At 36.5% G+C, this 21,647-nt stretch overlaps 1 protein-coding gene across 2 annotated transcripts in view; it reads right to left on the minus strand.

Annotated features, from left to right (window-relative positions):
* Nucleotides 1–21,647, minus strand: part of DPH6 (diphthamine biosynthesis 6) — a 202,837-nt gene that overhangs the window by 127,328 nt on the left and 53,862 nt on the right. For both annotated transcript variants that reach the window (XM_061367670.1, XM_061367669.1), the window contains exons 6-8: nucleotides 17,495–17,556; nucleotides 11,887–11,981; nucleotides 6,848–6,935 (exon numbers count right to left, since the gene is read on the minus strand). In XM_061367670.1, coding sequence (XP_061223654.1) covers nucleotides 6,848–6,935; nucleotides 11,887–11,981; nucleotides 17,495–17,556 — 245 coding nt within the window. The remainder of the gene's footprint in view (nucleotides 1–6,847; nucleotides 6,936–11,886; nucleotides 11,982–17,494; nucleotides 17,557–21,647) is intronic.

Raw genomic sequence — 21,647 nt, forward strand, 5'->3', positions numbered from 1 at the left:
TGACTCTGGGATCATCAGCTTGTCTAATACTGCTTGTCTTCATCTAAAACCAACATGAATTATCACAGAATTTATCCATGAACCTTAACCAAACATCACTGCATGCTACAAATCCAGATTCTATTGATTAATCTTCTGCTTAAAAAAATCTCAAATTTCATATAGTGTCTAAACTCTGCATTTTACTGTCAGCTAAATTCACAAAAAATAATGATAAAGCCAAATAAAGCAAGATAAAAAGTTGACAAAATATGCGGGCTTTGGCAATTCTTACGTATGGATTAGAGACTGCTTAGTATTCTTTTAACTTACAAATTAGTGTACTAGCTATAGAACTTCCACATGAAATGTCTATGAGAAAGTTTTCTCTTGATATTAAGCAAAAAAAAAAAAAAAAGGCAGAAAACCACAGTACACATGAGAAGTCTGCAAGGAGAATTCAGCACTTACATCAATATTTGACTTCACCGGAGAGAAAAAGGATCCAGTTAAGTTAAAGCAGTGTATTTTGAAATTCTCCAGGAAGGCTAAATTATGAAAAGGTCATTACCTATGAGAGAAAACTCAGCTTCGCTGCCTCTAAAAGGGCTCAAGGGGAGTTTTATAAGCACTGTAAACACTAAAGCTATGCTCTAAGAGGGGCTGATATTCTTTGATTGGACCTCAGTTTATTCATTCCTCCAAGAAAGGCATGAAAGTCAAGGTAATAATCTACTTCATGTGAATCAATTGTACATGAGAGGTTAAAAGAAGTCAACTGAACGTAACATAACAGCGCAAAGATGAAAACTGCAATTTAGCACAAACATGACATGCATTTCAACATTACAATATACAAGCATCCAACACCATCTATACCACTTTCCACTCATTGAATTACACCTTCAACTACCATTGCCGGGTTGATAGATTTTGCTGTTACCCTGAGGGCTGCCTGATAGCCCCTAACCCTTAAGGTATGACTCAGAAAATAAAGGAGCAGGAGCACAAACCTAATTGAAATAGATCTCAAGATGGATTATACTACAAGAACTAAGAAATGAAAAAAAAAAAAAGAAAATTAAGTTTCTATTTTATTTTTTTATCCATGTGATCTCACTTTATAGAAATATAAAGACTAAATAGAAGCATGAAGTGCTACCTTTTCCTTCTTGAAAATTATTGTTTTACCGAACCAGTTGCTTTGACTCGGTAATCTGTAATGTCTATCATGAAGCAATCAGTTTTCATGGTAGCACAGGCATTCTCTGAGTACCAATGTAACAGAGTTTGTACCTTTTGGTCCTATGCCCTGAATAAGCATGCACTAACATGGTGCTGTGAATTATACTATCACATGCTGCATTGGGTTTTATTTTCACATCACCTGGTTTCTAACTTCAATATGATATAACAGTCCATCCCTAAGCAAAAAACATTAAATGGAAATGGCACACTGCCAGTATGACAGCCACTTTGTTTCTCGTTTAAGCTTTACATAATTACCTTTCAAGAGCTCTGGAGCTACAGATATCTTCTGTATTACAGATCTGTAACCTCTCTCCATTCTGTAACCTGGAGGACAGAATTTATACGCTCTGCAAGTGAACATGAAAAGAGCACCTATTCCATTTTTATGTCATCTGTTCTTTCAACTATTTTTCTAAAAGTGTTTTCTGCAAAATGTGCTTCATAAAAATATTTACCAGGATGTGGTGAGACTCTGAGACTGCACCACAACTGGTTTGGTGTAACCTATGGAACTCCCTGTAGCTTTGCAATTTGTTACTACTGCAAATATGCAAAATTGATGCTGTGTGAAATTTTCCTGTCATAGACAGTCACATTCCTTTTTCCTAAACAAGTCAATATTTTATAAATTGTTAGGCTTATATTAATAGTGCTTCACAGATTTAAATAAAATTAAACATCTGTGTTTCCACACACAGATAAAGAAGCTGGTCAGCTGCAAAATCTAATACTAGAAATCCTACAATGTGCCTTATATATACTAAAAAACATAAAAGTAATTATAGACTACTGTTGATATGGATGCCTATGATATATCACAACAATTCATTCAAGGTTGATTCCCACAATGCTCCATAAACATAGGTAATCAATCACTTTCCACAGCAGCACAGGTGCAGGTTACAGCAGAAGTATTAGGTGTGGAATCTGGCACTAGAAGAACAACAGGCTCAATGCCAGCCTAACAAGAGTTGCCAGGCTCTGTTTAGTAGTTATATTCAAATCTCATACAAATGTTAGTCTTCCATTCCTGTCAACAGCGAAAGTAATCTAAGAACTTAAAGTTACAGACTGCCACAGACAGACTAACTTTCCCTTTATAATATTCTCATCACTCTAAAAACAAACAAACAAACAAAAAAAAAAAAAACCCACAACAAAACCAAGCTTGGTATAATGACATTTTAATTAAATCCTGCAGAACCTATTTTATCACATAACATTTTCATGTTACTTCACAGAAGCAATACATTTTCCCATTTGCTCCACTGTTTCTCCCACACCCAGTGTACATTGTGATACCAACCTAATTTTGGATCAGTGCCTGCATGCATGCATATGCTTAACTATTATTCACATAACTCATGTCATTGATGCAAGTGCGCTCAAAATGAAGTTAAGCAAATGCACGAGTGTTCCAAGATCCAAAATCTCCTGTTGAAAAAGCCTTGGAGCTAGGACTTTGACTGATATAGCTGAAATTCCATGCAGTGGTCTTTTATGACAACAACAGATTGCCTTCTTAAAAAGCTTACATTCTCCACTAGAGAAACTGCTATAAAAACCTATCATAACAGAATTCTAAAACTGATAGTTCTACCACTGAGCAGCAATGAGAATACAGTGGGGCAGAGAGCTCAGAAGACATAAAGAGAGACTATGATAATCCCTTTATTCTTTGTGGTGTACCTTTATAACAGAACTCCCTGAAACAAATACAGTGAGAGAGGTTGCATACATGTCCTTGCAGTATTTGAAGTACAATACACAGACTCATAGTCAGTCCTTTACTCTAAGTGACTTTCAAATAAAATCTCCTCATTGTGAAAAGAAAAGAAAAAACTTCTCTTTTCTCAGAGAACTGGACTGAATCTGCAGTCAAATGGAATAGGAGGGAAAATCTTTTATTTACTATCTTAGTGTCTGAAATAAATCAGTTTATTAAAAAAATGTAGTACTTGTTACAAAATTTTGAAAACGTAACTACAAGGTTTATCTGTATTCGTATGATGTAGAAGAGAAACCAAAGGTTACCTAGGTGAAGTATCAATGATGACGAAGTATTCAAAAAATGCCACCCACAAAACTTATTTTGCAACTTGAAAATCCTTCCTGTTCCCCCTGACATGACTTACAGTGCTTAATTCTACAGCTAAAGTCCTAAAAGGAGATTAATTAAAATAATTTAGGCCAGAAGGAACTGGACAGAAACAGGCTACAAAATTAAATCAAGCCTAACCAGCTGGATTTTTCTTTTTTAATATACAAGGTATGTAAATATCTCCAAAAGACCTTTTCTAACTTTTACAAGTGTTTTTAAAATCATCTCCAAACTGACCTGTGAAATAGATTTGCTGATGTTTAAGAGGGGCATAACTGCTGCACTTCGGAAATGTGTTCCACCCACATAGGTCAAGATCTTTTACAAACAGGAAGACAAATAAGCTTTACAGTATCAACATATGATCAGTAAATATAATGAAATAGTATGCTACAAGAAAGAGCAGCAGCAGGCATGATTGCCGTCTTCTAAAGGCAAACAGGATCCTTTCCTCTACCAAGTGTAGAAAGAAAACTAGTAAACTCCCTCTAATTCTGGACTATCGCTAACTCTCAGTACATCAATCAGCAGAGGTTCCAATGGCTTAAATTTCTGGTTCTGATGATTCAAACACCAACAAAACGTAAGAGAAACAGAATAGCATCATATTGGGAAAAATTAAAATATTTTGCAAGGTTGTTGTGCTGTCAGAATTAAAAAAAAAATAAATTTGTTTCACAGTTGTATTTTCATCTAATTCAAAATATTCAAAATTAATTTTGCACTAAATAAAAAAGGTGATACTTGATTTAAAGATTCTGGAGCATGCTTCAGAAATTTCTTCACCCTCAACAAACAACATCCTACATTTTAAATGTACAAAGTGGCAGTCTTATTATCAAAGTAAAATATTGATGAAGCTACGTATCATATTATACATATTAGATTGATGACCTTGGTTTTTTTAACAGGAAGTAAATGAGGCATTCCTGAATTTTGAGCATGTGCTTTATTAGCATTATTGTGTTGGGGTTTTTTTGCAGAATACCTGCAAAAAAGTTATCCTAAGCTGTGTTTACCAAAATTTTAATAATGTTTCAATAACACAATAGTATATTTATCTCTTTAGCCTTTTCTGTATCACTGGTAATGAAAGGAAAGTGGGTGTGTTAAATAAAAAAAAGCTTAAATTATTATGCAAAAACACACCTTGAAGTTGCACAGTAATGTATTAAACCAGAACACTCTGTAAAATGCTATTTTCCCCCAGGCACAAGGACTCATTTTGCTGCCAAAAACAATTTAAAGCAAATTTCTATGCAGGCTTTGTAGTTAAACATGAAGAGGTTTAGCTGAAGAAAATGCATTATAGAGGAGGAAAACAAGCAGAGACTATGGTACAGTAGCTATAATTGCACAATGATTAGAACAGTAAATTCAAAACCATAAAATTAACACATGTGGCAAATAACAAAGAACGAATATACAATAAAAATATGTATATATCTCAGTTGAAATGATAACAAAACTGATGTCATAATACTTACTAGAATTTCACATCACTGGGCAGTCTATTAATGGTTTCAAAGTGCTTACACAATTGGCTGCTTTTGCACATTGTTCATAATGGAGTACTTTTTGCCCAATTTTCAGTAATCCCGCGAAAGCCTGAAACTAAAGTTAGTTCTTCTAAAGCAGTGTTTCCCTGAAGTAATTCGCTATTGTAGGACTGGCTTTTAAGCACTGTAGGGCTTGTAAGCATCAAATAGTGAGAAAAAGTACAGTACCACAGGCATCTCAATCTTGAAGGCCTCTCTTTATTGTTATGCAGGTAAACCATGCTAACTTAGTAAGAAGTTATGCTCTGAAAGACTGACCGATATTCCATATTCATTACTTCCTGAAAACCCATCTTATTTTAATGTGCTATAAAATAATCTATAGCCAAAAGATTCCAATGCTTTTTCTTACAAGACAACCACTGCAGAAAACAGACTATTTTCCTTTTAACTATAGCTTCGTTTATACACCAAAATCCGGGGCAAGGCACTGTAAACCTTACCCCTCTGAGAGTGTGACAGCTTTGTCTACAATGAATTTGAAATATGATTTACTGCAATGCTGCTTGAAACTCTGAGGCTTTAACCAAATCTAAAACATCTACATAAGAAGGGGAAAAGAGCTTTTGAACTGATAAAAGTAAAATCCTGATTCTTATATAAAATTTTATGCATTTTAATATGATTTTTTTCCTGATTTATGTAAAGCTTTGTATTTTTCATTTTCCCTAGTCTGTCACATTGTAGTGATGTACAGTGCATTTTAGCATCAAGATCACCATGAGCAATAAAGTCAGTGCTCCCAAAGAAATATTAATATATTATCACTCTTCCCTACCATGCCGTGCTCCAAAATTTTCCTTTATTCAGCCTATTTGGTTTTGCTTCACATAGTTAGTTGATATCCTTTTCACAGTTTCCCACACAAATATTTAATGTTTTATTTTTGAAAGAAATCCCAAACTAGAAATTGACAGGATGAAATACAATCTACTTTCTAAGGCAAGAATGAGGCGATCCTAGATGAAAAGCGTACAGATATTTTATCTGTTTGGAACAATAAAAATAAAAATTAAGGGGGGGGAAAGACATGATCTATTGAAAGCCATTCAGCAAATGTAGTCACTCAAGAGACGTGAAATGTAAACTACCAATATAATAACATTCTATAACAGTCCCTACACCTAGAAGAGGTTCAGCAATCTTCAATCTAGAATGAAGGAGGGAGACCTATAAAGAGATGACTGCAACAGTAGCAGAAAAATCAAGAGATGCTCAGGAGGAAAAAAGAAATAAATCACTGAACCCATAAAATAGTGAAAAGAAAAATAGAAAAGTGATTCAAATAGAAAAACAGCTTCTGTTTTGAGCTTCTTAGCTCACACACAGGTCTGCAATACTGCAATACTAGATATCCTATCCCTGTTCTGTTGTTTCTATGGAATCATAAGCTAAGAGAATGAATTCCAGTGAATAAATAACAATTCCTACAAGATCTTTGACAAGGATAAACCTCTCTGCATGATTTGAAGTACTTTCATTAGATGAATCTCTCATATGGAAAAGATAAAACCTAGTACGTTTAAAACTTGAGCACTTGTGGATCAGTAATATTTTAAATCATTCGCTGTACAGAAGAAACAGCAAAAAAAGATGCCACCTTCCAGCAAATCAACACTGTTCATACAGTTTTCTAATACAGCTGTGTTTCACAGTGTGCCTAGCTGTATTACACAGGTTACACGTGTGTTTGAGCATGTGTAGCATTGGCTGAGCATCTTGAAGTTTCAAAATCAAAAATACTACACACATACTACCCCATTCATTCATTTGGCACAAGGAAGAATGTGTTTTTTCCTTATGCTAAGTTCTGAAATTCAAATAAATATGTACATTGTTATTTGAAAGTACACCCACATAAGAACACGTAGGTTCACTCCAAACTGTGACAAAGCAACATAAAAGGAGAAAGCATGCATACAGCTTTAAAGGAAGATGACATTTGCAACCTACTTGCCTTATTCTCCAGGTGTAATTTTAAAAAATGAAGGTAGGCCACAGGTGCAAATGCATCAGCCGAATGCACAACCACCTCAGCTGAATCTCTGGAATACAAAATTCTTAGCATCAAATATTAGTATATAAATTCACATATAGACAATACTTAGTCAATGTATAACACAGATTCCAAGGTAACTCATTGTAAATCTATTAATTTCTTATTTAATTACGAAACATATTTTGTATGAAGCAAATGAAGAAAAAAAAGTTTGCTATATAAAATTGTATTGTTGGACTGCGCTATCTTCCCTAATTTTCAATTTTCAAAAGGAATACACTATACTTCCCATGTGAGTCAGAACAGGCAGGAGGCAGGAACAGCCACAAAACCACAGATGAAAGAGTAAATTCCTTTTTGTTACCTCACCAACTTTGGGGGATCCCCAAAGCAGCACCTGGGCAGAGGCACACAAGCGGGGACACAAGCACACTGCAGAGCTCAGTCCATGCTAGAGGATCACTGGACCTGCTGTTTTCGCCTGTGTTCACGGATTTGCGCAGGCGTAATTTACCACTGTGCTTTGATATTTCCCATAGCAAGGCAGGAATCTCAAGCATGTTCAATTGGTTTACTCTAAGCCTATCACAGGCCTGTGTTACCTAAACACAGATGTTCTACTTGTCCAACAAACAAGGCCGAACAACAATTAGTATGATACATGTTTTTTGACACCCCAGCTGCAAGTCACTTGAGCATGTTTAAAATTCTCCTTGCTAATCCCACTTCCAGACAAGTACTGAGAGACTGAGTTAGCTGCAGTCTATGAAAACATAAATAATGTTTTACATTCTAGAGACTAATCTGTAAAGCAATCTTTTAATTTCATCAACAGGAGATTTTTTATTTTTTTTCTTAGAAGTCCATTCTCTTGATTAATGCTCCAGGGATTAGTTCTTGATGTATTAACAATATAAAATACTTCATGATGAGAGAGAAACTGACTCAACCATCTTGCATCTGATACCGAAGACTACTAGACACAACTTTTTAATGCCAAATGTATTGGTAACAACAATAAACTTCCTGTGTGATGATTCAAGTTAGTTAATTTTAGTTTTCATTTTTACAGACACAATCTGTCACACTTTGATTCACAAGAGGCAGTATCTGTTAGATCCATCTGCGTGGTTTTACTACTTAGGGAAAAGGTAGCTCTAGGAAACAAACATCAGACAGTGAGAAACTCAAAGAAAACATAAGAGAAACTCAGATGCAGTACAATAAAATCTGCAAATTGTTATAAGTAAGGTTAGGGACACACAGATAATTTTCTTGAAAACACAGTGCCCTTGTCACCTTCACAGTATTCAGTGAAATGATAAAGACAGATTTCTAGTAATTTCACACAAAACCCAAACAAACAACATGGAGTACATTCCTATGACATACAGCTAACACGTGTATTTGATGGGACTATCATAGATAATCTAGTTTAATATGCCAACATTTCTCAGCTGATGGGTCACAGTAGGTAGATTATTTGGTGCTGAAAATAGTATTACAACACATATAAAAAGAAAATATTTTTTTTCCTAAGTACTACATTTTCTGTCAGCATCTCCAAACATACATCATTATTCTAACAAAACATTTAGTCATAATCTTCATATCTCTCAAGTCTGCTTGAAAATCTAGGAAATATGTAATAATTTTACAACACTAACGTGACAAAAACCTAGATGATCTTAAGGTCCTTTCCAACCCTAACTATTCTGTGATTCTATGATTCTAAGCTAGAGGAAGTCTGAGAGTAAGAGTCAGTGCTCGGTACATATTTTTCTTTTTCTGAACTAGCAGGTTTCCCGATGCTAGAGCAGGCTCCTGGCAGGAACTGCAGTCATTGGAGAAGAGACCATGCATGAGCAAGTTAGTTGACAGGAACAACCAGGTTGCTCCATGGGCAACCCATGCTGGAGCAGTTTGCTCCTGGAGGACTGTACCCCATGTGAAAGACCCACACTGTTGCAGTTCATGAAGGACTGTAGCCCATGAAACAGACCCAGGCTGAAGCAGGGAAAAAGCACAAACAGAAGGAAGCAGAAGAGACACAGTGTTATGAACTGACCACAACCCCTATTCTCTCCCCTGCTCAGTGGGGAGGATTTAAAAGATTCAGGAACAAAGAGAAAAGTTAGGCCTGGGAAAAATGAGGTGGGGAGAGAAGGCAGTTTTAGTTTTGTCTTTGTTTCTAACTATTAAACTCTTTTTTTTTTTTTTCAATTGGCAATAATTTTTCCCACATTGAGTCAGGTTTGCCCACGACAGTAGTCAGCAAGCCATCACCGTGTTCTTATCTTGACCTACAAGATTTTTCACTTTATTTTCTCCCCCTACCATTCTGAGGACAGGAAGTGATAGCAGCTTGGTGGTCACTTGGCTGCCAGCCAAGGTTAATCCATCACCCCTGTTTTAGTAGCAAAAGTAATCTTCAATTTCTTCTTTGGAAACTTTTCTCTACGAGGGACGTCTTGGAGGACTTCGAGAATTTAAGGACCTTGAAAATCCTGACAGGCTTCAACCTCTGGAACTGTAATTCTTACAAACCCATTTAAGCTTCAAAAATTGTATGAGGATGTATACCAGAACTATGGCTATCTAAATATTTGGAAATTATGCTAGTACATTTAACATAATTACAAATGTCTGGTTTGATTCTGTGCATATGAGAAGCAAGAATGAAGAGTACAAAATAAATAAATGCTTGTAATATATGAAAAAAAAAAAAAAATATTTTCCTTTAGGAATTCATAAACTAATAGATTTCACATGAATGGCTCCTTGAAAGATACGTCTTTATGACATGAATATTTTAAGAGCTAAGCAGGACTAATCAAGCCAGAGACATATAATACCAGTGCAGTTATTCAATTTCCATTACTGAATTGTATATTAGAACTAGTTGAGTAACTGTTTAACAGTCTGATGTGTCATATATTTATTATTAAATATGCACTGATGCATATATTTGTCTTTTCCTGTAGTTTTGATGAATTTAACTTTCATTATTATTTAGAGTGTCACCAGTAGAAATACAGACAACTCAGCCAGAACACCTCTTTTTTAAGTTTTCTGAGCTGGTTGGTTGGTTATTAAACCACTGATAGACAGAAATACATTTAGCACATATTATAAAATATTCCTACCTAAACTTGTATTTGGTTGATGCCAAACAAAGAGCACAAGGTACTTTTTCTGAAAGTATTCCTCAAATTCTATGCAACAAAAAACAACCAACCAAAATAAATAGTATCTCGCTACACTCCACCAACCAAGAATTCTTAATAAGATGTATCTATGCTACTAAAGCTTTGAAAAGGATTATAGGGAAATTATGCATCCAATTACAATAAACTCACAGATCTAATCTGTAACATAAGCAGACCCCAAATAAATAGGAGGAATATAAATAATCAGCCAAACACATTCAAGTGCAAAAACTGATACAGGTGTATTTAGTCTGTCAGTTCAAAACTATCTTTCTGAAGCATACTTTTTGTTGCATGTGTTGCAATATAAATGCTGAATAGGCCACACGGCTGGCAATGGGTAGTGTTACTCTAATGACAAATTTTCACAAAATTCTGCCTCTGACACCTACTGGAACTAATAAGAATTTGTCGATTCAACAGAAATCATATCAGGCTTTAAATGCAAAATTTAATTGTGCTCTAGCCAATGACTTCATGGTATTTTCTTTTTTGCTAGAAGAGACTGAACTGATTATATCTGGGGGCCTATTAGGAAGTTTTATCCTTCATCCCCAGGTTTACTTGTGATAAGATGTACCCAAGCATCATAAAGGTTTTACTCTAACTTCCTGCTTAATTCTCCAACTCCCACTATTCAGCAGGTTGGCCCAAAACCCATGGCTTCTACCTAGCACCCGGTTCCCCTCAGAGAATCTTCAAGATTCTCATCTGGCACATACGTTCATAATTCCACCCATGAACTTAGAGTTTAAAGATTCTACATTGTTACTTTCTGAAGTTTCTTCTTACTGAAGAATTTCATAGGTTTCCTGCAAGGAGGTATCTCTAGAATCAAATTATCTAGTTTTTTAGTTTACTCCAAAAACATACCTCCCAGTCAACTGTTAGTTCAGCAGACATCTGCCAGTGTAGCTGCCATCCCTTTTACCAGTTTGTCTATTCCTTTTATTTGCCCAAATGCATGGAATGAAATGAAACTAACAGCTCTTAGTTCCCTGTTCCTCATACGGGCAGATTCCAGTCTTGCAGAAAAATTAAACAAAAGATCTTAAACTATGAAAGCCTTAATCATGTCTGTATGCCCTATAATCTTGACCTTCCCTAAAATAATTGAGTATCACCAACTCATTATTACTAGTCTGTTTACTAGGATAAGAAAAGGAACAGCAGTCAAAATATCTCACTCAAAGCAAACAGGCATAGCTATTTAACAAACTAGAGTCTGTTTGCATCAAGACACAAATATTTCCCATATCCCACTCCACAGATTTTTGGCAATTTATGTCAAAGGAATAAACTACTCAGTGTAAACGAAATGGGTCCATGCAAAGTTTGCGTTTAAATTATTCTCTAAAAGTCTCAGAAAAATGTTTATCATTATCATTCTAAGCTGCTGAACTTAAAACACACGCAGAGTTAATAGAAACCACAGGCTACTGATGTGGCATTTTATCAAATGTAGCAGTAATGAAAGATAAATATTACAGGCAATTCGCACTTCATGAAAGTATAAAAGTGTCAGTGTGTAGGTACCAGTTTTACTGCAGGCCATAATCAGCAAGTAAACGAAAGTGCAAATGTCTAAAAAGTTTATAGCCCCCTATGAAGACCTCGTCTTGTCAGGTATTGATTTAGGTTTTCAGAGGACTTTGCAGTGTTAGACAAAGTGAGTGTTTGTGAACTTGGACGACATGTTTTACCTCTGCCAACAAAAGTTGCCTCAAGCTAAATGTGAATATTTTCCCATTGCTTTAACGTGGGGAGTTGGAAGAAACTGTTTCTTACACAACTATTTTCTTCTTAAATAGAGGGCAGTCCAGAGTGAATGTTTCGTATTCTCCACCTTCTCCGCAAACATGGACTCCATATTTCTCAGAAAGCTAAGAAAAAAGGAAAATTAAACACATAAGCATTACATTAAAGCAGTCTATTAAATAAATTCTGTTGAAAATTTCAGTGTGCACTTTCTAAAAGACTACCCATTACAAGGCTGAAAAAACCCCAAATGTCATACAGACTTCTTAATATTTGTATTACAATGGTCTAAAAATTACCAATGCTCTATTTTAAGTAGAACTGCCAATGTAACGTTCAAATAAATGAATGAATTCCTAGTTCTTCCTCCTCAGTGGCCATGACAGGGTGTTCAGATTCCTGTATTTGCCTGTCTTTCCTTAGCACAGATAGTTCATTTCTGTGAGAAACTTATACTGTAAATCATCACAAGAAGTAGCACTTCACATAGTAGCATACAACGAACACATTTTTTGGCAACAGGTTCAACAACTGTATTCTGCATTTTGTTAAAAATACATTCTTTAAAAAAAAAGTAAAAAAAAACCAGAAGTTTTCTACGTCAAAAGCAAAACCTAGTGAGATACTAACGTCATTTCCTTTATAAATTGTACTGAATATAGTTTCTAAGTCAACATACATATTTATGAATATTTTTGAAGCTCTGGATATTCCACTAAAACACATAACAACATAAACCAATACATTCAAAATGAGAGACGTGACTACGCCCTGCTTTATAGATGAGATGCGACCTGTGGAGCAGGAATCAAAGTTCTTTTGCTGGAGTTAAGGAGCGCACAATTGCCAAATAGTTCACTGTAATTCCGTATTATTGTACTGTACTGGTGGATAGTAATCAAGTACCTAAACCACGCTTAGAGCATGGGGACAGCTTCCCTTTTTCTGCAACACAAATTCATCTCATCAGCAGATTATATCACCTTCTGAAGTGTTCCAGAAGTAGCTTCTTCAAGCCGAGTCCTGTCCATGTTTTTTTCAATTGCTAAGGTGAGTCCATTGCTGAGGTGAGAAGCTCGAGAGAAGCCGCCTTCAACACCCGAGCGGGGGGAAGCTCAGGGTGCAGGAGCCTCAACTCAGAGCAGCAACAGTCACCGAGGGAGTCTCAAGTCCTCGACAGGACCTGCCCAGGAGGTGGCAGCTCAGCTGACGAGAGCAGGGACCCCCGGGGGGGGGGAGGGGGTGGGGAGCCAGGAGGGGCGGCACCAGCCCTGATTGGTTGAAAACCTGCCCCAGGGAGCGTGGGTGACTAGGGCAAGTCGAGGCAATTCACATACGCAGGCAAGGGGGACTCTACTGGTTCGAGACCATCGTAAGAACCTGAATGTGCACAAGTCCACAGGACCTGATGAAATCCATTCACAGGTCCTGAAGGAGCTGACAAATGAAGTTGCTAAGCCACTGTCTATCATACTTGAAAAATCATGGCAGTCAGGAGAAGCTCCCAATGACTGAAAAAAGGGAAATATAAGGAAATATAACCCCCATTTTCAAGAAGGGTAAAATGGATGAGCTGGGGAACTACAGACCAGTCAATCTCACCTCTGTGCCTGGCAAAATCTTGGAGCAGATTCTCCTGGAAGGCATGCTAAGGCACATGAAAAACAACAAGGTGCTTGGTGACAGCCAGCATGGCTTCACTAAGGGGAAATCCTGCCTGACCAATTTGGTGGCCTTCTATGATGGGGCTACAGAAATTATGGACAGGGGCAGAGCAGTTGACGTGATCTACCTAGACTTGTTCAAAGCATTTGACACTGTCCCGCATGACATTCTTGCCTCTAAATTGAAGAGACATCAATTTAAGAGGTGGACCACTTGGTGGATGACAAACTGGCTGGATGGCCTCAAAGATTTTTGTGGTCAATGGCTGAATGTCCAGCTGGAGACCAGTAATGAGTGGTGTCCCTCAGGGATCAATGTTGGGACCAGTCTTGTTCAACATCTTGACATGGACAGTGGGATTGAGTGCGCCCTCAGCAAGTTTGCCGATGACACCAAGCTGTGTGGTTCGGTTGATACGCTGGAGGGAAGGAATGCCATCCAGAGGGACCTTGACATGCTTGTGAGGTGGGCTGATGCCAACCTCACGAAGTTTAACCATGCCAAAAGTACAACGTCCTACACCTGGGTTGGGACAATCCCAGGCAGAGCTCCAGGTTGAGCAGAGAAGAGATTCAGAGCAGCCCTGTGGAGAAGGACTTGGAGGTGTTGGTCGATGGGAAAATGAACATAAGCCAGCAGCATGCACTTGTAGCCCAGAAATCCAACCATATCAAAAGGAGCACGACCAGCAGGTTGAAGGAGGTGATCCTGCCCCTTTATTCTGCTCTCCCGAGACCTCAGTTGGAGTATTGTGTGCAGTTCTGGTGTCCTCAATGTAAAAAGGACATGGAATTGTTGGAACAAGTCCAGAGGAGGGCCACGAGGATGATCAGGGGACTGGAGCACCACCCATATGAAGACAGGCTGAGAAAGTTGGGACTGTTCAGCCTGGAGAAGGCTGCATGGAGACCTCATAGCAGCCTTCCAGTACCTGAAGGGGGCCTATAAGGATGCTGAGGAGGGACTATTTTTTAGGGACTGCAGTGATAAAACAAAGGGTAACATTTTAAAACTTAAAGAGGGGAAGTTTAGATTGGATATAAGGACAAAGTTCTTTACTGTAGGGGTGTTGAGGCACTGGAATGGGTTGCCCAGGGAAGTTGTGAATGCTCCATCCCTGGCAATGTTCAAGGCCAGGGGGGATGGAGCGCTGAGCTACAGGGTTTAGTGTGTGCTGCTGCTGCCCATGGCAGGGGGGTTGAAACTAGATGATCTTAAGGTCCTTTCCAACCCTAACTATTCTATGATTCTAACATTCTGCTTTAGGAAGTTCACAAGAAGCTGAACTGCAGTCCTTAGCTCCACTTCAAACACCAATGTTACTACTGGGTATATTATTTAAGCCCCATATGCTTTTTCTTAGAGGAGCAGATGCCCGCTTGTGGTGCTTCTGCAGACAAAGCAGCAATGCATTTCTCCACAACATACAGGAGATGGTTAGAAAAAGTCCATCTATGGGCTAGGAAATAATTCCAAATTTGTTGTTTCTGTATTGCAACACTTGCTGCTATAGTTTTAAAGAAAATCAAGACCACAGATTTAAGTGAGTAGCTTACCCATCTGCAGCCCCACTGAAGCTGCAACCTGAATTGCAGTAACAGAATCTGCCTGCAAATACAGGAACTGTACTTTCCTCCTTTTGGCTTATTTAACTAGTCACACATAAATATTAATTCATCCAAATGTGACTAACCAGTATGAAACTGATATTACAGTAAAGTTGACGCTTCTGTTAAATATGTTTCACAGTAAAATGCTTATTTTTTCATGATTACAAAGTTTTATCCTTCTCTCACACTTACTAAGATTCTAAAGGAACGGCTCTGACAAACAGAAACATTGCTTAAGTGATCTGCAGCAACAAACTGGGGGAAGAGCATTTAAACGTTGATGGCACTCTTTATGTATTATTTACTCATGACTCCAAAGATCTTCCAAACAACCTTTGTGCGAATTTACAAACAATAGCCATTTCTACAGTACACACAGAACATGACTTCACATGTCAGTAAATCTGCTTCTCCATAGTAATGTTATTCTTTTGCACTACAACGAATGCCAGCATCAGAGCAGGCATATGAAGCAATAGTGGAGTGCAGTGGGTCCAGCATGCCCAGGCAATGCAATGCCTATGTAGCAATTAAGCTCCTGGAAGCAATCTAACCATGTTCACAAGTGGTGAACTGAAACTTGCAAAATCTGGTGCTCAGTGGTGAGAAGTGGTGAATAGTCAAGCCAAACAGCTATGTTAATACAGCTTCCGATTTAAAGTTAGTTTGTGTTTAATGAAATTATAGCACCTAATCCAAAAGTTTACTGATGCCTGAGGTGGCAAATACATTCCCTGTTCCTTCCTTTTCTGTAGAAAACCAATCTATTTTCAGAACAGATAAATCCACTCTCTCTTCTAACTATTCTTGGATCTTACTGATATCCCTAAATTTAGCAACCATTTACTGGTTTAAATGTACCTTTAGTAAAACCACACGAGATGATACAAAGAAATATTTTATATATAGTTAATATTAACTTTTTTTTGTTTACTCCATGTCTCTGCCACTGTTTTTTTACCCATACTACAAGCATTTAGGAAGATATTTATTCCCCTACTTTCCTTCCCTTTTTCTGGAGCAGGAGATAATACCTCTCCTTCCATTCCCTGCTATTTTTAAACCTTTGCTGCAGTGGAGATTATCTGAAGATCTCAGTGAAGCAAGACTTACAAAAGGGGAAAACAAAGTGGATTTTTCACATCACGTAGTTGATATAGCAGGGGAGGAGGATTTCTGGGCAGATTCTCTAGCTCTGAGGCAGAAGCAGCAAACCTCAGGTAAGAGCAGGCCAACAACAATCTCTTCAAGTAAGACTATCTGAATGTTATGGACCTCTGTTCTTCCTCTTCAGCTTTGCCAAGTACCAGTTATCTATCTTCTTCTCTCCAGCCACATAAATAACTAGTAAAATAAAAGTTAAACTCAAGATATAATTCGTATTTAAATACGCTATCTTTCAGCAGCAAAAGAGGTTTTTAAAGTTTCTAACAAATTCTAGTTACTTTTTCTTTCTCTTATGCAAGTTTGCCATGACCTTAATTGCTCCAGAAAAACTGCTTACAAAGCAAGGCTGAGTGGTAACTAGTCAGATTACCAAAAAAAAAAAAAAAAAAAAAAAGAGTATTTTTAGGAAACTGTTTTGTGCAAATTCAGACATCTTACACTGATAAAAGTTACATCAAGACTATTAATAGCCAAATGTACAGGTAATCATGGGTTTTTAAACAGGCTCAAGGACAAGAAAGGAATTATGGTAAATTTGCTGTCACAGACTATATTAAAAACACTTTGGGACTTAGCAGGATGTTTGATTCTTCTACCTCAAACTCAAAGAAAACCCTGGTATAAAAACTGGTTCTTTCCCCCATTTCTCCCCACCTAGTTAATTACTTTTTCTTTAAATAAATTTATTTGTTCCGCATACAAGCATTTTCCCTGCTTTGAGGACTACATAACCCTTTGCACAGAATTAAGTACATCCTCAGGAATAAGCTTCTTAGTCCATTTTTGAAAGGCCCTATAGTATCCAGCCTGGCTGTGTAAAAATGGTATGAAACATTCAGATAGGGATATCTATGGGGAAGTTTTGTGTCACCTGTCCTTGCCGTGAATGTCTGTAACTCACACGCAATGATTTAGCTTTATCATATTAACATATGAGTTAGCACTGAGCCTTAATAATAAGGGTTCTTGCTTTTAGTTTGTTTTCACGACAGCAGCACCATTTGTGTTCTATATCCAGAAAGAATGTTTTTCATATTGAAAGTGCATAACAGAGGCTTATATTAAATGTACAAAGATAAGCCTTGGGTTAGCACCCCATTTCTGAATGTAACTAAGTTAATTTTACTGAATTTTTTGCCCATATTACTTTTTTATTGCAACTTTACCTGTATGAGGATCCTTTAAGTAATACTCACTTCCAAAAGATGAGGCATCATTTGATCCAGAGTTTTTCCTAGATGCTTATCTGGATCTAAACCTGGAAAACAAAAACAAACAAACAAAAACCAAAGTATCAGCACATTCTTATAAAGTACTGTTAGAATATCAATGAGGACTTTTTTCCTTTTTCTACCCCATAGGGAAAAAAAAAAAAAAAGGAAACAAACCCAACAAAACAAAAACACACTTCATCAGAATTTTTCCTTCTTATCCCTTCTGGGCAACTGGTTTCCCTGTTTGTGGAAAAATAAGGCCTATTACCTTTCCGCTACATGTCAACTATCATTTTCCTTTCTTAGAAATTTCACTAACCAATGAAGTAAACATGTATGTCCATGGTAATAAAAATATTACACAGAACTATACCTCTCAGTCAGAAGTCACCTTTGTAAATACCTACTGAATTAAAATACAAGCTAATTTTCATACAGTTCCTGGAAATTGCTGGAAGTGTCACAGATTGTATCCCATAATAAAAGCTTTTTTCTAAACAATATTCTCTGTGTGTGACTCGCAGAAAAAAGGTAAGAATTCAAGAGGATGAAGACAAAGAAAACTCAGACTTACAGAATGTCTTGTATTTTCTGATCTATCACAAAATAGTCTGAATGATGTCTTCATTTTGATTCACACTTCTTGGTAAAAAAGTATGCCCTACTAACATTTGATAATTCCTCTAACTTGCCCTTCTGTGTTCCTGTTTCACCTTTTTGACTTTGGCTTTTGTCAACTCATGGCTGTTAAATGGTCACTTCTCAGGAATAAATCAAATAATTGGCAGAAATTAGTACTGGGATAAAAAACATGCAGTAACAACTGTTTCAAAAGTTGACATCACCTTCAACCAAATAAATATCCTAGTTGGATCTGACACTGGGTGGTCAAAAGGTCTTAAGATACCACGTAAATGAGAAAAACCAAATGATGACTTCTGAAAGCAAAGGAACACTGGAAAAATTTCAGTGATCACATTTTGTACTACTCTGGATTCTTGTGGTTTGGGGTTTTTTTGCTCCGATTCCAGTACTTGTCTATTTTTTCCTACTCTATTGCTTTATACAATAATGGGTATCATTAAAGAGCTGCCACCAGAATGATTCCATTTAGAAGCAATTTCTAAAGTATGTACCTTGCAAAGCACTTTAGATCATTGATGATGAAAGCTGTTACATAAATGTATGGTACACTATTACAGAAATTCGTTGCCAAGTTCAAATGATATGCCTTTTAATTTTTACAATGATTGTCTTGGTATATTTAAATTCCTGTGAAACTAAAACAAGTTAGAGTGAATAAGATCTCAAAACATTAAGAAAGTTTTTAAATATTTCATTAAAGCACATTAAAAATTCTCTTACTATCTAGGGAAATACTTTAAAAATTATTAATTATTAAAGTGAAAGAGGCCTGAGGTTCTTTCCTCCCTCTATTCTTTTTTGGTATTGGTTTATTGCTCTTTATTAGCAGACTAAAATGTATGTTGCTAGATGTAAGATAAGGGATACGTTACAAACATGTGAGAAGGGAAAAAGTTGTCAGAAACAGACACACTAATGTGCTATTTCTTCCACAACTTTTGATATTAATAAGGATTTACCTACTGTACTGTCCCCTAATGAACACAAAATAATAATTTTAAAAATATTATAAAAATAATATACAAAATACAAATAACTGCCTATGCATACATTATGGCTAAACTCTTCAGCAATACTGCACCTACACAGAAATCTGAGAATACAATATACCCTTTCTGTTTCTCAGTAGAATTCTGGTTTTTGATAGCTTGTCTTCTTTCGAAAAATATTATTTCCTTTAGCTTCCAACAGATTTGTGTGGTTAATGAATAGAGTCTCTGCTAAATAGATACTCTCATAAATACCCACTGCAACCTGTAATTTGCAGAACCAGTAATCCATATGCCAAATCTTTAATGACATGCATGCATAGACAAAAGTGTATGTCTACTGCTACTATTAGTGTAATAAAGTATCTATAACTATACCTAAAAAACAATTAATATGAATCTATACTTCTATTTTGTACATTTTTCTTTAAACCCATGAGTAGGTTGATTCAGGTTCTTAAAATGACTTAGATTAAAAACAAAAACAATGTATTGTTAATTCTTAGTACATTCCATTTAACCACATCCTCCAGATTTTTCCTCCATGAAACTAGATGTAAAGAAAGCTGGATGGGTGGATAAATCAACAACAAGGTCCAAAGGCCTGGATGACTGTATGCAGAATTAAGAAATTAATTAGGAAGGGAACTATAATTTGCAGCACCGACATCTATTTTACTTAACTTGCATGTACCAATGGAAACCAATTACAATTCAATTAAAATATTCACTTTTATTACTTTACTGACTGACCTTGAAGTTAATGCCTGTTTTATTTAATTGCATCATCTATGAATAAATGTTAACCGTAGAATATTATGCTCCATTATGTTCAATGCATTTTTTAACTCCCCATCTGAACTACATCAGTCAATTTATTATGTGCTGTCAAGAGAGCAAGTGGAGCTTTGTTTCTTTAAGATAGACCAGCACATGATGACAGAAAGATCTCAAAAGATTTGATAATACGTAACAGTGATCAGTAAAATAAATTGTGCTCTCAACTCCATTTCTGTGGCCTAGTTTTACTGTACAATCATAAGTGATAGCACAAATGGCATAATCACTTCCAAACAACTTTTACTCCATCCGAAATTCCTGATAAACCCACTGACAGGAGCAGATACTTTTTCCTGCAGTTATCCTCTGGGTTGCAGAGCCCTCGTATGCACAGCCAGAAGACATGTGCTGCACAGAACTCTAACAATATCAAAAAAGATTCAGGACTTTGTCAGGGCTTTGTTCTGTAGTGAAAAAGATGCACCAAAGAATATAACTAAAAAACGTTTCACTAGTGTTGAGTTACGCAAAAGAAAATTATATTTAATGGTTCACTTCATACACATGTATTAGTGTAGCATAAAGCCCTCACCTGGGCGGTAACTACCTGTTATTACTTGCATTTATCAAGGCCATTAGAAAATCAAGTTCCATTTTCATGGAACGGCATTCAGCTAATAAAATCCACATTCTAAAGCTTCATCTTACTAACAAAAACATGCCTTATACATGTTTAAGATTTTAAAATAGTCTTGATTTTTAAGTATTTTATTATAAAAATTTCTGGGTTTACCCTTTAGTAAAATACTGAGTAAATGAAAATAAACCACAGCTACTGGCTTTAAGAAAGGGTGGTACATAAAGGATTTCTGAAAGCCACACTTAAAAAGTTTCCTTCCTTCCTTCTCCTGACTTGAGAAGTATTGTTGAGAAGATTAGTATCCTTACACCACCATTATGACAGTCAGGAACTGAGGATTAACTTCTGATGATGGAAGACAGTATAAAGCACAATAAGGTTTCTGGGAAGATCCTAATTAGCTGCTTACCAAAAGCAGAACTATTTAGATCTTTAAATGAGAGGCAGTGAAAGATTGAAAGTTTTCTGGTACCAAATCTAGACTCTTTCTCTTTTTAATTTATTTTTTCAGGAAGAAAATGGCAAAAGGAGGTGATGGGACTTCTAAGGTACAGAAGTTCAGAAATGTTGAGGGAACACAGAAGAGTATAAAGGAGAGATGCGACCACCCATCTTAGAATGGGAACAGAGAAAGCAGGACTATTTCTGAAGGTAAAATCCTCAACTTTACTTAGAAAGAAAAATATACACATTTGAACAATACAAAATCACTGATTTTCATGAAGCAGGATCAAACACTATTTCTTAAATTATGCAGAATCAAAAATAGCCCATGAAAAGCCTGTACACAAAAGGATCAGGTGGTAAAGGAGGTTTACTCTGCAGGAGCACAGGAATGTCAGATACTCTTCATGATGTAGAAGTGTGCCTGCCACAGAGACATTAATGCAGTGTAAATCTACACCTTCAAAAGCCTTAAAGCAAACTATTCTTGTTGTCATATTTAGCTTTCATTTCTATGAAGAGCTAGGAAGTGAACTTTTTGCCTCTTAGCATAACTTGACAGGTTCATAGTTGATTCTTAACTTTCACACATGAAAGGCTGTGTAACAACGGTGAACTCATCCAATTCCTTAAATTT

This window comes from Neopsephotus bourkii, unplaced genomic scaffold (genome assembly GCF_033783945.1).
Source record: "Neopsephotus bourkii isolate Nb327-2 ecotype Australia unplaced genomic scaffold, CSIRO-AGI_Nbou_v1 NB_1388, whole genome shotgun sequence".
Taxonomy (NCBI): domain Eukaryota; kingdom Metazoa; phylum Chordata; class Aves; order Psittaciformes; family Psittacidae; genus Neopsephotus; species Neopsephotus bourkii.